This window comes from Polypterus senegalus, chromosome 18, assembly GCF_016835505.1.
Source record: "Polypterus senegalus isolate Bchr_013 chromosome 18, ASM1683550v1, whole genome shotgun sequence".
Classification (NCBI taxonomy): domain Eukaryota; kingdom Metazoa; phylum Chordata; class Cladistia; order Polypteriformes; family Polypteridae; genus Polypterus; species Polypterus senegalus.
Window position 1 is genome coordinate 31029542 of NC_053171.1, and position 17875 is coordinate 31047416.

At 35.2% G+C, this 17875-nt stretch overlaps 1 protein-coding gene across 3 annotated transcripts in view; it reads right to left on the reverse strand.

The window, feature by feature from the left end:
• dhrs7 (dehydrogenase/reductase (SDR family) member 7) overlaps positions 1–17875 on the reverse strand; it is a 29081-nt gene that overhangs the window by 4745 nt on the left and 6461 nt on the right. For 2 of the 3 annotated variants that reach the window (XM_039741981.1, XM_039741979.1), the window contains 4 exons: positions 16579–16731; positions 14935–15041; positions 9895–10134; positions 6941–7063 (listed from right to left, as the gene is read on the reverse strand). In XM_039741981.1, coding sequence (XP_039597915.1) covers positions 6941–7063; positions 9895–10134; positions 14935–14991 — 420 coding nt within the window. In that variant the 5' untranslated portion in view covers positions 14992–15041; positions 16579–16731. Of the gene's footprint in view, positions 1–1066; positions 1363–6940; positions 7064–9894; positions 10135–14934; positions 15042–16578; positions 16732–17875 lie in introns of those variants that run through there. The other variant, XM_039741980.1, reaches the window with a different exon arrangement.

Here is a 17875-nt window from a genome sequence, read left to right on the forward strand (position 1 = left end):
TGGGTTTACCTAGGTTTTGTTTTCAAATTAGTTGGGAAACTGCCTTCTAGTCATATTTTCTTAAATAAAATGACAAACAAATAATTAGGAATAAATAGTATTTTATTCATGTGTAGAAAATGCTGGAAAGTCATAATCTGCCACAGACCGATTAAACCCTGAAGCAAGACAACATCAGATCACATGGAACAGGTTTCACACACCCTATGAGGTGTGACAAAAACCACAGGCCATATTAGCAGATAGTAACAACTGCTGTGTCATAATCAAAAGAAACACTCACTTTGAAGACTGATAAGTTTTCACTGATAAAACCTTGAGTAAAAAATTCTGGAGGAGCTCTTTAGCTAAAAGTCACAGTATAGGATTCTGCATGTCCAAGACCTACTAGAGGTAGTGGTGTCTCGGTGGCACATGACTTTTTAAGGCAAATCCTGTAAATGAACATACATTCCTGCAAGTGCTCATCTTCTGCTGAATGTAAAGCAGAGGTACAAGTAAGAGTTTCCCAGCAAGAATATATATGAGAAAGAAGAAGTTATTTAGTGTATCTGGAACCTTTTGCAGTTGACCAACTGAGGTCTAAAACAACTGGTCTGCACAAAAACCCCACCACACAAACAAACGTGTACTTCATACATTTAGATGTGCTGAATCCATTTCTGAGATTGGAATTTCTCTACCACAAGCCATTTCTGCAAAATATCAGATTCACTGAAAAATGCCATTTTGAACAATATTGTTGATTTTTTTTAAAAACAAACTATATATTTTTCATGCTTAGAATATTATTTAAAGTATATTTTAATCCAATGGAAGTCTTTCTCCTTCCTAACATTAGTTTTAGGCGTATTTACTACACATTTTTTTGCTCTCAATATTTTTATCCCTCTTCTTATTCCTTCAAAATAGCTAGGAATTTATGTACTTAGGGAAAGTTAGAAAGATGCCCTTTTATTGTCCAGAAGAGGGAATTTTTTTTGTTTTGATGGTTTTACAGAATTATGCAAGGTCAGGTTTATCCACCTATTGTGTTGACCAAGTAACAGTTAAGCAAACAGTAAAAGAATATACAGTCTGCCTTTATTGGAAAAACAAAAGTACAGTATGTGCCACAATCTTCTTGGGAATATAAAGACAGAAAATGATGATGAACTAGTTGAGGACCTTCAGTGTTAATAATGTCTTTAAAAATCCATTTCATAGACTCTCATTTGGATGACAACTCAAGATTATGGGAGCAGTCTCTGATGAACATGGAGGGAGGTTCCAGCAGGGCATCGCTCAAATGGAGAGACATTATAGTGGAAAGTGTAGTATCAAGGTTAGCAGGCATCTGTTGGTTATTCCACCATGAATCACCTTCAGAGGATTGTAAGAGGAAAAAAAACCTACCAAGTTACTACTTTAGTAAGTAAGGTTATATTTAAAACAATTATATCAATGCAGTGGACTCATACCCTTTTCAGGGACTGTTTCTGTCTTGTCCCCTGTTTCAGCTAGGATAGGCTCCAGCTTCCCCGCGACCCTTCTCAGTATAAAATGAGTCTGGAAAATGGGTGGATGGACTGACAATTACATGTGTAATTTATAATTGTAAGTCTAAATAATTATAAAATTACTTTTTCCCTTCAAAACATTATTTTTTATTTTAACTTTAATCTCTCGGAAACTACTGTGACAGAACAATTAAGTTGGCAGATTTGAATTCAGCACCATCAAAGATATAAAGAACACCTTGAAGTTTTGATGGTAGTTTTTTTTTTGCACAAACATTTACCAAACGTTTCCTTGTCTGAAAAATGCATTTTATTTTAATTTAAGTGACCTTTATTGGTTTATGGCCAATGGCAAACTTTTATATTTCCCAGTTTAGGATACATATATAAATATCTATTGTCTATATGTCTGTCATCTTTTCATGAGAAAACTACTTAACGGATTTAGATTGGGTTTTTTTCTGTAATTTGCTTGAAATTTCCAGTTGATTTTGCGACTTCTCTCATCTCGCTAAGTATCACAGTTCGCTTGGAGGAGCGATTTATTCAAGCACATCCGAGAGAGGCGTTGCAGGCTGAGGGGAGGGGGAAGCATGACGTCAGGAGTGGGGAGCCGGGCGGGGTTCCTCCTCATTCACGCGCCAGCCTCCATTCGAATCGGTTTATCTCTGGCCACGTTTTGGAGCATACCTTGCCTTCGCTTGGCTAGCGATACCCATTTGTTTATCAAATTTTAAAGTTTGTCCTGTTTCACTACTAAGCGGGTGGGGCCGTGGGAGACAACTGCAGTGGAAATGTGGGTCACTCACACCTGATTGAGTTTACAAATATTGTTTAGGAGGGGGGTGATCCTTTATTAATCTCAATATTTCTTGTTTTTTATTTTTAAAAATTCTTCTGAACTGCTCCTGTGATATCTTTCACTTGGATGTTAAAGATTGCATTGAGTAAGTAAAGCTGGAAAAAATATTGGTTTCTGTGTTTTCATTTAAGGCTGTAAAGCAAAAAAAAAAAAAAGGGAATATTTCAAAGGGGTGATTCTTCTCTATACCCAGTGTGTGTGTGTGTATATATCTTTTTCTATATATCTATATCTATCTATATACAGTGCATCCGGAAAGTATTCACCCCTTTTATTTTTCTCACATTTTATTATGTTACAGCCTTATTCCAAAATAGATTAAATTCAGTTTTTTTCCTCAGAATTCTACACACAACACCCCATAATGACAACATGAAAACAGTTTACTTGAGATTTTTGCAAATTTATTAAAAATAAAAAAATTGAGAAAGCACATGTACATAAGTATTCACAGCCTTTGCCATGAAACTCAAAATTGAGCTCTGGTGCATCCTGTTTCCCCTGAACATCCTTGAGATGTTTCTGCAGCTTAATTGGAGTCCACCTGTGGTAAATTCAGTTGATTGGACATGATTTGGAAAGGCACACACCTGTCTATAGAAGGTCCCACAGTTGACATTTCATGTCAGAGCACAAACCAAGCATGAAGTCAAAGGAATTGTCTGTAGACCTCCGAGACAGGATTGTCTCGAGGCACAAATCTGGGGAAGGTTACAGAAAAATTTCTGCTGCTTTGAATGTCCCAATGAGCACAGTGGCCTCCATCATCCGTAAGTGGAAGAAGTTCGAAACCACCAGGACTCTTCCTAGAGCTGGCCGGCCATCTCAACTGAACGATCGGGGGAGAAGGGCCTTAGTCAAGGAGGTGACCAAGAACCCGATGTTAACTCTGTCAGAGCTCCAGAGGTCCTCTGTGGAGAGAGGAGAACCTTCCATAAGGACAACCATCTCTGCAGCAATCCACCAATCAGGCATGTATGGTAGAGTGGCCAGATGGAAGCCACGCCTTAGTAAAAGGCACATGGCAGCCCTCCTGGAGTTTGCCAAAAGGCACCTGAAGGACTCTCAGACCATGAGAAACAAAATTCTCTGGTCTGATGAGACAAAGATTGAACTCTTTGGTGTGAATGCCAGGCATCACGTTTGGAGGAAACCAGGCACCGCTCATCACCAGGCAAATACCATCCCTACAGTGAAGCATGGTGGTGGCAGCATCATGCTGTGGGGATGTTTTTCAGCGGCAGGAACTGGGAAACTAGTCAGGATAAAGGGAAAGATGACTGTAGCAATGTACAGAGACATTCTGGATGAAAACCTGCTCGAGAGCGCTCTTGACCTCAGACTGGGATAACAGTTCATCTTTCAGCAGGACAACAACTCTAAGCACACAGCCAAGATATCAAAGGAGTGGCTTCAGGACAACTCTGTGAATGTCCTTGAGTGGCCCAGCCAGAGCCCAGACTTGAATCTGATTGAACATCTCTGGAGAGATCTTAAAATGGCTGTGCACCGACGCTTCCCATCCAACCTGATGGAGCTTGAGAGGTGCTGCAAAGAGGAATGGGCGAAACTGGCCAAGGACAGGTGTGCCAAGCTTGTGGCATCATATTCAAAAAGACTTGAGGCTGAAATTGATGCCAAAGATGCATCGACAAAGTATTGAGCAAAGGTTGTGAATACTTATGTACATGTGATTTCTCAGTTTTTTTATTTTTAATAAATTTGCAAAAATCTCAAGTAGCTGTGAATACTTTCCGGATTCTCTGTCTCTCTATATATATTTATTCACAAGACCCTCCACTTTTGCTCATGACACTTTAAAAACAAATGGATGACAGAACATTATGTTTTAAAAAAATTTAGAAAAACTTTTTTAATGTCCTCTGTTTATGTTAATTGCAACCTTGACAGAACCAGGTGAAGTTGAAAGCACCTGCCAAAGCATATGACTCCACTAAAAGCGATTTTACTCTAACATAAAATCTATCCAGTTGAACCAAATAGTTACACTGAATTGTTGAAGATGAAAGTTGAATGAATTACAATTCAAAATCAACATTATGACCCTTGAGTTACAAACCATAACAAAAGTCTTTAGTAAAGATATTCTATTTCATCTGTGACACTTTGTTGCAGTTCTCTTATTTTAATGCTCTGTTTAACAGACAAACATACAAACCAGTGTACATTTACATGAGAGTCATTAGATTTTGTGAAATGGCAGTTGGGTTTTGACATGCGATACCACACACCGCCTGAAACAGTCTCCTCTGTTTGTTTGGACAGTATCCTAGAAACCAGAACAATGAAGGCTACTTTATACAAAGTAAGAAATGAGTGTTTACAGTATCAGCAAGCAGTAACACAGCCATTCTATAATGCCAACAGGCATTTATAGATGTCTGTGCCTAGGGCCTAAGAAGATTTTAAGGTCAAAGAGTCAAATTTAAAACTGGATTCCATGGAGTCTTCATTACAATCAGTTCAGCCTTACTGCACATCTTTGGACAAAAAAAAAAACAAACAGAAAATGACTTGTAAGGGGAAATAAGTCAAAGGCCTCTTCTCTTCACTCTGCACACTTTAGACTACAAATATAACAGCAGGTCATGTCACTTGCAGAAATTATCCACTTATATGATTGTACTGATAAGGGGGGTGAGACAGAGTATACGGTGGAGAACATTGTTTCTTGGTTCAAAGAGAATTGTCTGCATCTTAACATCAGCAAAACCAAAGAACTGATTATTGGCTTTCACCACACCAAAGAGTCTCTACATCGGTTTACTATTCAGGGAGGGGATATAGAAGCAGTCTACTTCTACAGGTACGTGGGGGTCCACACCAATGACAGGTTGGACTGGTCCTGTTAACACAGAGGAGCTATTTAACAAAAGGACAGAGAAGGCTCTTTTTTCTTAGAAGACTGCATTCATTTAATGTGGGTAGTGACACCCTTCATATCTTCTACAACTATGTGATGACCAGTGCAGTTTTCTATTCTGTGGTGTGTTGGGCCAGTAGCATCACTTCAAAAGAGGCCCACTGAATCCACAAGGTAATTAAAAGAGCAACTCAGTTATGGTATACACTCTGGACCCCCGTGGATGTAACCGCAAAGAGAGAATTAGCCAATGAATTATTCAGCAGAAGTGTGTCAAGAAATGCTACTGGGGCTCATTTATACCAACAGCAATATGTCTGCATAATGCCTCACTCTAACTATCAAGTCAGAAGTTTTAATTTTTTTTTCTTTTCAAATTTTCTTCCTTCTCAGTCATTCTGGTGTGTGTATATGCATTTATTTATCTATTTATGTATACATATGTATATTTATTGAGCTATTAAGGACTGAAGCACAACGCACACAAAGAAATTTACTGCACAATGAGTGTAGGGTTAAAACTGCAGACTCCCAGATTCTTGTATCTACAAATACTGACACAGAAGAAGAACAACTGCGACCAACAACTTTAGTAAGGTAAGGTTCACAAAAATGTTCTATGGCTTAAAACACTGCACTGTCTTAAAGACTGCAGCAGCAAATATACATACTTTATTATGGAAATATTGTATACCAGATGCAAACATGGGATCGGCCAGCTTTCTAAATTTCCATACTACTGATGCCAAATATGTATGCCAAACTGGTTAATGTAAGAATGAAAAGCAATTACTTGAGGAGTTTTAAATTTATATTGATTCACCAGAGATCAGTTTTCATTAAAATTATTTGGTTTCATAATACCAACCAACTTTCATGGTGCTTAAGTTTCTCCTCTTTCAGACAATTATTTTAAACAATAGTGCTAATGATATGAATCTTTCATTTCTCCTATGCCCAACTTTAGATTTTTGTATAATTTAAAAACAACATGCTGATTACATTAAACAAATATCAGTTTTCTTAATATTTTATAATAATGTATGTACTTGAAAGCACAAAATCACTTCACTTATCTTGAACAGTTCTTTACGATACTGTCTGATTGATTTAATTTGGTACACAACACAATAAATGGAACATATTCTTTAAGATGTCCAGTGTTTGAGGACAGAGCTCTTTAAGGAAATTACTCTCCAATCTGTTTATCCTCAACTTTCCATTATTACACAACCTTTAAATTAATTAATGCTGAAGGACAGGTTTCCAATAAACAACTGTATTTTAACTTTCTCATAAAAATACACAAAAAGATAGTTGGCTCCACCATTTAGAGAGATCTGTTGTGACAGGTAATTTCTGAAGGTTGTGAACTGGCTTAACCCAGTTCAGACACATTGTTATATCTCAGCATCAGCTGGTACTATGCAGGAACCATAATTATGACCTTGCCTAAGAAAGATATATCATTTATGTAAACATTTAAATAAAAAATTGATAATATTTACTATGCTTTGCTTTACTTTCCTTTGAAGGTCACAGGATAGTGAGGTGAGTTGCCTTAGCAATGTGTAGAAATGTTTTATTGATTAAAACAAATCAGTGAAGAGAACATCTAATGTAAAGCTAAATGCACTTTAAAGGGAGCATGAGGACTCTGGACTTAACTAAGAATAATAAGCTTGCATTACTTACCTTTCCTAATTCTTCAGTAAAAGCATTTTTAACTATGTCAGACTGAACAGGACCAGGTAACACATTACTAATGATTATGTTTGGAGTATCAGCGAGCTCTGTCCTCAGGGAATTGAAAAACCCCTAACAGAAAATAAAATAATTTTTGGTTATTGTCAGGCATAATTCAAGTTTACACAACTGAGAGATTAAAGTTTTAGGACTGTTAGTAATGTGTGCAGTTTGCTGTAATATAGATGTCTGGCTAGCACTCTGTTACAAGTCTTTTTCTTGCATGATTTTCAAAGCACATTGTTTCTGCTGCGTTTCACTGTGAATGAGCTCCTCAACAGGGAATTAAGTAGTAAGCTAAAATTAATGACAGTAGAGATTGTGTGCAGGTGGACTTTGTTGTAGGCTACTAACAGCACAGAAGAAAAACACAATTTTTGCATAGAACACTGGATGGATTTACATAGACGAACAGAGGTGAACACACACATTTAGAAAATTGTTGCTTTAACTGTAGATATAAACCGTTAACAAGAATTTCATAAACTCTTCACTTGCATCTAATTAAATGCAACAGAATGTACTTTGCTTTATTGGACCTCCTTGGACTTCCATAATCTTTCACATATTATTTATGCTTTCGTTGTATACACAGAAACACTATATTTCTCCTTATCTGCTTACTGCAGGACAAGGCAAACCTAGTTCTGGAAAGCTACAGCAACTGAAGGTCTTTTTCCAATACATTTTTTAAAATTAGAAACTAATATTTGCTGGAAGTACAATATATCATTTATCTATGGTGTGTGTTTCTGCTCTAATTCTGTTATGACCAGATATTTCCACCAAATAATAATTACATTTTTTAGATAAATTTAAAAAAAAAAGACTCATAATCCCAAATGGATTATTACCTTATGGTAGTTCTTATGAGTTTTTACTTTTAATTTTATACAAACAGCTACTTTATGAACAACACAGAAAAGTGAAAGAATTGCCACATTGAATAATTGGCTATTGTCTATATTCTTACTTACAGTGGGTACGGAAAGTATTCAGACTCCCTTCAGTTTTTCACTCTTTGTTATATTGCAGCCATTTGCTAAAATCATTTCTTGTCTCCACACACTGAGGAGAGGCAACACACATGACAGCCCACATGGAGTTTGCTAAAAGACACCTGAAGGACTCTGAGATGGTGAGAAATAAGATTCTCTGGTCTGATGAGACCAAGATAGAACTTTTTGGCCTTAATTCTAAGCGGTATGTGTGGAGACAACCCGGCACTGCTCATCACTTGTCCAATACAGTCCCCACAGTGAAGCATGGCGGTGGCAGCATCATGCTGTGGGTTTTTTTTTTTCAGCTGCAGGGACAGGACAACAGGTCGCAATCGAGGGAAAGATGAATGCGGCCAAGTACAGGGATATCCTGGACAAAACCTTCTCCAGAGTGCTAAGGACCTCAGACTGGGCCGAAGGTTTACCTTCCAACAAGACAATGACCCTAAGCACACAGCTAAAATAACAAAGGAGTGGCTTCACAACAACTCTGTGACTGTTCTTGAATGGCCCAGCCAGAGCCCTGACTTAAACCCAATTGAGCATCTCTGGAGAGACCTAAAAATGGCTGTCCACCAACGTTTACCATCCAACCTGACAGAACTGGAGAGGATCTGCAAGGAGGAATGGCAGAGGATCCCCAAATCCAGGTGTGAAAAACTTGTTGCATCTTTCCCAAAGAGACTCATGGCTGTATTAGCTCAAAAGGGTGCTTCTACTAAATACTGAGCAAAGGGTCTGAATACTTAGGACCATGTGATATTTCAGTTTTTCTTTTTTAATAAATCTGCAACAATTTCAAAAATTTTTTTTTTTGTCTGTCAATATGGGGTGCTGTGTGTACATTAATGAGGAAAAAAATAATTTAAATGATTTTAGCAAATGGCTGCAATATAACAAAGAGTGAAAAATTGAAGGGGGTCTGAATACTTTCCGTACCCACTGTATATCTTGTAATCTACTGGCTGCATATTAGAAAAATATTAAGGACTTAGAATCTGAATGTTGAAGTAAAACAGATTCAAGCAAAAATGTATGAAAAATAAACAAGCAAATGACTCCTGTATAATACATGCTACGGATCCAATGAGCATCTTTTTGAAAGTCACCGATAAACACATTCAGCACTATTGGTAATGTTTAAGACTGAAGTCAGTTGAAGCAATCCTTCAGAATAAAATGAGAAGGTCTGTTAACAACAGAAATTGACTTCAAATAAAGAAACTGATGGGAATGAGAACCTGTAGCTATTTTGGTTCCCTTGAACCAGGCTGAATACCACTGATCTTAAAATAAAGGCACCACATGGCACTACAGCATTGTTACATATGTGAGGATAATTTTAAAAAAATCAATTATCTCCCCACTCAAAAACTTTGTTTTTTTAACTAACAGAAATATTTTCTTTTGAATTTTCAGCTGCCACATAATAATATGCAGAAATTTAAACGTTTTTATAAGGACAATGGTTTAAAGACAATTTAATACTTATTGAAAACAATTTTTCAAGTACTTAAAAAATTTTGTATGAAAATTCACTTACTGGAGACCACAGAAAAACTGAGAGTTTTTTTTGAGTTGTTGCTGAGTACCTGATACCTACGAATTACCCCTGTGAATTGCTTGATCAGGATAAGTGGCAATCCCCTGAAAACACACTTTTTAAGCCCTCTAAATAATACACATATTCAAAAGATACTGTATATGCAAACCCAGCTGCATCTACTGCATTTTTAAATTTCTGCTGGAAACTCAGCATTAAAGTATGCACATGTGTTCAGTGGCTCTACGGATTGTGGGCTTTAAAATCTGTAAAAGTATTTTTTGCTTAATTTCAATAAAAAATATCACATACTGAATTGCCAGCTTTCTAAATGGTATGTTAATTAGCTGTCACCTTACCTGCAGTGCATGCTTGCTAGCAGAGTAGCCACTAGATAATGGAACTCCTGCCATTCCTGATACACTATTAATGGTAACAATAAGGCCCTTCTTCATTTCCAAAAAATGTGGCAGAATGTGTTTTGTTAAGGAGATTGTACCCAAGAAATTCAGCTCCATAATAGCCTTGTAAACATCTAGACTTGTATCCACACATAAGGAGCGCTGGGAGCGGCCTGCATTGTTAATCAAGATATGAATCTAGTAAAAACAATTAAAAAAAACAGTGAGTTGGATTATTATTTTCTATTTTTAAGAATTTGTCTTTTATTTTTTCCACAAACAGTACATATATAAATATACAATGTACTAGACAGTGTCAAACTGAAAAAACTGAAACTGGTAAAAAGCCAATTACTATACATATACCAATTACTATAAATAAAACTGGTATGCACTGATTGAATAAGAACTCACTCTGCAGTAGAAAATTGAAACTAATATAGGTACAAAAAATATCTGATGGGCTAGATGATTAGTTCAGTGGCCTATATATGTGTAAGTCTCATAATATCTCATAATATCTAAATAACATTACGAGACCCATTATATTTCCTTTATCAGAAATTAAAGCAAGGATTAAACCAAAAAGATAATATATTTAAAACACACAACTACTTCAAAGAACAAACAAATCTTAATACAAAATCTTTAAACAACCATTAAGGAATCGAAGGTGTGTTTGGGTAAAAAGGGTATTCAGAAGGGGTGCTTACTGTAAGATCAATGGTAGCATTAAGACGTTCTTACATAGGGCACAGAATTTGTTATTCATCTATATCCTTGTAGTACACAAAGTTAGCTAGCCTAATTAAAAAAATACAGGAAATGTTAAAAAATTCCACATGGACCTTATAACAAAGCATTTAATTAATATGAAGGTTTAGTGGTCACCCAAAATGAAATTCATACTTGCATGTTTGAATTTAAAGGTTTGTGGATTTGAATACATATGCAATTGACATAATCACTGTGTGTATTGCAAGTTCTTCTTAGCTCTGCTTGGATTTGTTTCTTCTGATATGCTGTCTCATCCACATGCATCCAAAGACTTTCTGTGTTAAGTCATTCGGTAAATCTTAAATTAGCCCAGGCCCACATAAATATATAATTGCATTAAAAGGGTTCCAAGAAGGAAGAATCATCCAGAATGTGTACAATTGCCAATTGGTTATTAAGGTGTATATCAGTTGGTACTGGGTGAATGTTTCGGTCACTTTTGTGCAAGTTTGCACAGTTATAAATGCGTTCAAAAACTAAAGTGCAGTAGTTCTTATCCTTTGTCCTATTTCAACTCTGTCTGAACCTGCTCAATAATAATGCTATGCCCCCCTTGCTAAATTTTACATTTTCTCTTTAGTGATACAGAAGGCTCAGCATTAGAAATAGTAGAAATATGTCTCTTGATGATTTTTGACTGTTTCCACAGTTTGAACAACCCAAACAAACTAAATGGTATAGTTCTTTAATAAAATAAGGAGCCGATATCCCAGAAAAAAACTATTATTACAAATGCATATTAAACTGTGAGGGCTAAGTTAAAAGCACATATGGAAAGCTAAACACCTTTAGCCTCTTTTAACATCAAAATATATAAACTTGATTATAACTACTGTACATCTGCAAATAGTGCCCAAGTAAAGGCTACACAGTCAGTTTGAGCTTGCTTTTTTCCTACTAACTTTAGATCTCTAGAGCAATCGTCAAGTTTGATTTATAAATTAATTAGCCATGCTGTTAATTATGTTTTTGTTTTTTGTAGCAATTCAGAAAGTACAAACTACTTATATTAAAATTTCACTAAATAAAGCAGGAATGTGTATTAGATTCAGAATAATTTTTTGTTGTATTTTAAGAATATTTTGTTCTTTTTTTGTTTTTACTTGCTAATAATCACACAAGTGAGTATCCCTTGAGCACATTCTGGGTTTTATGCATTGAAGTCCTCTGTGCTTTTCATTAATTGTCAGTATTTGGTTTCAATTAAACAGCAAAAAAGAGCAGAAAAGGCGAAGTAAATTGAAAATAAGTTAAGCATCAAACTATATGACAAATATTTCCTAATTTCTTAACATTAATGCACTTTTCTAAAAGCAAAACAAAAGAAGAAATAACAAAGACAGATTGATAAACAATGAGGTCACGTTTTAGGTAAAAATGAGTCACTGATGTGAAACTGGTTGGAATAAAATCTTGAAGCCACAAGGAGTCGTCCAGAACTGAACTTGAGAGCCACATCTCTAGAGGTTTCTTTTCCCTTGAATCTCTTGTTAACTGGAGTTTTGTTTTATTTTATTTTCCTCACACTGGGTTTTCTTTACATTGAGGTTTGGAATTTATTTAATGTAATTTTGTGTTTTATTTGTAACATTCATTATAAATGTGTACAGAACATGCTGGACTTTTAATGAAGTGTATGCTATAAACATTTTATGTGATCAGATGTAAACAAATATGAACATCTGATTGACTAGACTTGACAGCAATATAAAGAATGTATATAGTTTGTCTCGAATCATAATTTTAAATAATATATATTTCTTATGCAATCAGTAGGCAAGCATACTTAGCTCAAACTTGGTACTCCTTAACTGACCAGATTAAAGCACAAAGTGAGAAGCAGTTATATAATAAATCCTAACAAAAAATACAAACATCACAACATACAGTATATATTGGACTTTTGTTATCAATAAAGGAAAGTCTGAAGGGAAAATGCCCAGGCTATCAATAACCTCTTCTCTCAAACAGCTGATAAAATATATTTCTTTGACTATTATGATTTCCTTCATTATTTGCATTTTGCAATTAATGACAGAAATATTATGAGCTATGATAATTCATTTTTGAGAAATGCTTCGCTGATGTCAGCTTTAGAATAAAAATAGTAAATTAAGGAGAAATTCCTTAGCTTTTAGTGGCGATACAGTAATAACCTTTGTATGACCTACAATATGTGTGTCTGCTATAAAACTTGAGTGCCAAGAATTCACATCCAATGTGCTCTATTGATATCCTGTAGTTCCACCCTTATCATCATAGTGGCAACCCTTTACTTCTTGGAGTATAAGTTATTTAAGGGAAATTACAACATGGAGACACAATTAGAATTTCAGAAAACTCAGTACCCATTTGAAATTGCTAAACCAAAAACACACAGAAAATGAGATTTAGCAATTGAAAGAGTTTGAAATTGAGAGGCTCCTAGTTAATTATTTTGGCAAACTTACATTTTGTGTGTCTCATGTATTTGTATCTACCAGAGCCTGTGTATCACAAAGCAGGTTACAACTCTTTTGAAATTAGTAGACTTCTGGTATAGTCTTGTTAATGCATCACTACTTCCTAATTTTACAAGAATTAATTTTCAGGCTAGTTAGTAAGAGGTTTGAAGCTGTTTAGTAAAGCTAGGAGGATTCCAGTTCAATTTCTTCCTTTTCTGTTTACATCAAAAGCGAGCATGTGTGAAATTAAAAGGAATGCAAAAGGTTTCTTTTTTTCTCCTGAGGACTGTCTAGCTGACAGTTTGATCACAGTTGTTATGCACACTTGCTCAGTATCACAGTTCCCATGAGGTAACATGCTTAACTTCAGTGGCTGTAATGAAGACTGACATTATAACTGACTCTCTGTATCAGTTTTTTTTTCTTAAGAAAGCAGTGTTAAAAATGGTGCTCTGGGACACTGTGCTATATCACTGGAGAAAACAAGAATATTCATTCTAGTTCATGATAGTCATGCTGCTGGTAAAGTTATACAGTAATTTAAAACAACTTAACCTAGTTTTCACAAAAATAAAGTAACTGTATTAGATATTCCTCTTTACATATAAAGTATGGATGAAATGGCATAATGTCAAAGAGTTGTACTAGTGCCTAAATTCTGACCTGAAGATCTTGAGAGTTCTTGCTTCCCTACATTATATATGAAAAACCAAGACAAATGTTGTTAGGTTCACAATGACCAAATATTGCTAAAAAGCACTTCAGGTTTGCCTACATATGTTAATCCTACATGCCTGTCACATACAAATCAACAGATTAAAAATAACTACAGTAATATTCTATTTTTCAAATTAATACCATTTAGAAATCTCAGGAATTGGTATAGATTTCAGGAAATTGCCACCTGCTCACCCAACACTTGCTATAAATGGCTCAGATGTTGGGATGACAGAGTCAGTTAAGTTTCTGGGCACTGTGCTGTCAAAAAACCTTAACTGGGAAAATAACATTACATGTATTATTAAGAAAGCCCATCAGAGAATATCCTTCTTGCGCCAGCTGAGGAAATTCAATCTCCCACAAGAAATATTGGTCCAATTCTACAAGGCAGGCATAATTCAGGTCCATTCTGTCCTCATCTAGAACCGTCTGCCTCTGTTTAGGCCAAGGCCAATATGCAGTACATCATCAGAACCTGTGGGAAAGATCATTGCCTGTGACTTACTGCACACTGAAGTCCTATATGAAAACACAATAAGGAAGTGTGTACCGCAATGAACATTGCTGATCCGAATCACCGAGTGGATTGCCTATCCCAAAGACTTCATTCCGGCAAACACTTCATGCTGTAAAAGCTAAAACAACATGTTAACTAAACAGTTTTTATTTCCATGTGCAGTTATTCTGACTAATCAGGTCTGTGCTTGGTAACTACTTAGTTACCTAAGCATGCCTGCACACTAGATTATCTTGAATTTTAAAATACTATTCTCTTTATATTTTGTAGTGCCTTTGTATATTTTATTATTTTATATATTTATGTTTTGTATGCCGTGTTGTCCTTTTATGTTGCATCAATACTACTACTTCAATACTGTACCTGGCAATAAATGAATACTAATCTTGATTCTGATTTAGGATGCTACATCAGCCAACCTGGAAAATAAGACTCCTTTCAGTCATTGCCTATTTAAAAATAATTAAATTAGTGGGCAACCGTTTTGCCTTACACAAGAGTAAATTTATCAAACACAGTTTTTAAAAGATTCATTCTTACATTTCCAAAATGCTGGATGGCACATTTCACTTTTTCTTCATGGGAATCTCTGTCCATCAAATCAAGCGGAAGAACTAGAATATCCTTTGCTGGTATGCCTCCTTGCTCTTTAAATAAAGGAAAGACTATGTTACAAATGTGGAAAGGTACTTTTCATATAAGGCCTTCGTTATTTAAGAAGGAATACCATGTCTTGGGCAACTCAACAGAAAATGAAAATAACGGTGGTAACAGTGACAGTAAACAGGCCTCCCTTATATTCATAGAGAATGCATTTCTTTTTGTAGCTGAACTGTATGGTGATCCTGTTCAGTCTTTCAGAGTACTATAACAGAAGAGATGGTTACACAGTATTTATTACTTAAATTTTCTAAAATATGTTCCATGTCATTGTCTACTATTTTTATCACCATTTTGTTTAGTTACATCTACTTTACTTTATGGAATTTACTAAACCTTGGCAATTGTCTTAGTTCCATTCCCCGGACTATTACTTTTTAATTACCATACAGTACAGAAGATGTATTGGGTTTTCTTTGAAACAACAATTGGCATTCAAGAAATAGTCATTTTTAGGATCTTTGATAACAAACTGTAACTTTCCAGGGAACAGTTATATAAAACTTCAATGACTGTCAAATGCTGTACTTTATTTATATACTCACTTACTCTATTAAGCTCAATGAATTATTTGGCAATGTGCTGTACCACAGCATACTTAGTAACAGTATCATACTTTACCAAGAAAGGTATTTACTTATTGAATCAATCATTTTCTTATTTTTAAGAATTGATTTTGGAGAATTTATTGTTTATGGTGCTTTTTAACTTGATCAAAAGGTTAAAGACATAATTAAAAACATTAATAAAGTAACCTGCCTAATAAAAAAGAAATAGTACAAAGAGCTGTTAATTTTTTTTATTACTTGGTACTGGTACTGGAGAGTGACAATGTGACCATTTTGGCCATACATGTGTAAGTGACTATTTTACTGTTCTCTGTGCTCAGGATACTACTACTACTACTACCACCACCACCACCACCACCCTTTGCCCATAACTTTTGAAAAGCAAGGAAAAAATCAGTGATACTCAGAAGTGGTTAGTTATTGGGTCATTTCAAGAAAGTCAAACTTATAGCAACTCATATATTTCAATTTAATGTACATTGTGGAATTTTCTAAATCCTGACAAAACTCTCTTAAAATTCTTCCATTTTTTTCAATATCCATGTGTCTGAGGTTTGCATTGAGACAACCCTTCATATTCAAGATGTACTCTTTATTAGGAAATGTATTAACTAACTGTGTGACACACCAGAGATTGCCATATAGGACTTAAACACATATGAAATACTGTACATTAATTACAAACTGACTTATTCTCTAACTCTATTCAACTATACCTTTTACACATATCAGATACTTGATTACAGTACTGCCACTTTAAACAACTCAAACACCGCTATACAGGATTTTAATTGTGGCTTTCATGAAATCACAAGACAAAATCAAAATAATTTAAGGAGAAAGAAAAAAATCAGGTTACTGCCTAATAGTTACAGTTATTGTTCCATTTATAACAGGTGAATTAGAACTAACAACACCACATATAAAGGAATCCAGTCACAATGAAGAAACCCACCTAGGCATTTTTGCTTCACTCTGTATAGTTCATGTTCTCTTCTTGCTGACAGTATTAACAGTGCTCTAACCTTGGCCAGCTGGCATGCTAGCTCCTCGCCAATACCTCCGGATGCACCCGTTATCCACACCACTTTTCCCCGTAGCTCCTTCTCTGTATAGATAATGCAACAAACTCATTTGTAATTGAAAATCAGATTCCATAAAGTACTGTATTTGTCAGTTTCTCACTGAAACATTTTTTGATAATCTACAGTCACCTAAAAATCTTAAATTACATTTCTTGGAGATTCTTTGGTCCTATAAAAAGCACATACAGTATACAAATCTTCAGCTTTCAGAGTAGCAGTAAGGTCAGCAAATGCTAAGTTGCAGTAATTTATACAAATTTTAAAATATGATCAGTAACTTGCACTTAACAGCCATACATTAATTTTCTCCACTTGCTTAGTCATACACTCTTAACTTATAAACTCAAACTGGAAAATTACACTTATAAGTCATGTGTCACTAAAATGCTCTTCATTGTTAGTTCAATCTGGAAAGGTGAAAGATGGATTAGCATTTCTTTCCTTCCATTGATTTTCTGAACCCACTAAATGTAACGTAATTTCTGGGTCAATTCATGGGAGCCTGTCCACATAGCACTGGGTACAAGGCCAGGAGCAACAACGTATATGTGAATTTCATTTTTCAGCACATATTAGAGAATTTTATGACAAGTGAAAACTACAATTTATTTATTAAATATTAACCATTACAATATCCTCAAATGCTGAATCAATGCTGTGCAACCCCCTTATGGTGCCCTGAATGTCAGATTTTTCACCCAAACCTATTTTATACTGATTGGCCATCTTAAACTGTAGTAAGGATGATCCTAACTTTTAGAATAAATGACACTTAGTATGGCTTTATGGGTTGTGAAGAAACAAATTACACAAAATTGAGAATAAAGTCCACTTAAATATATAGCAACTGCGCAAAAATTTGGCATTTGGAACTTTTTTTTTTCTATTAGTTAATTTAGGGTACTTTACTTTTCTAAGTTGAAAAGATCACATTTGGGATGCTTTTATGTGTTTTATGAACTATTCTAAATGTAATGGAAAAGCTATTAAAGTCAATGTCAGGTCAAAAGTGACCTAAAAGATATGGCATGGTTAAACGGTTTTGGAAGCTATACAAATGATGAGATGTTTACATTTTTTACTGTTCATTAATTGGGGAAAATGCACAGAATGTTATAAAGTTTCAACCTGAATGTATGAAAGTGTTTTAGTGACCGAAACACAAAA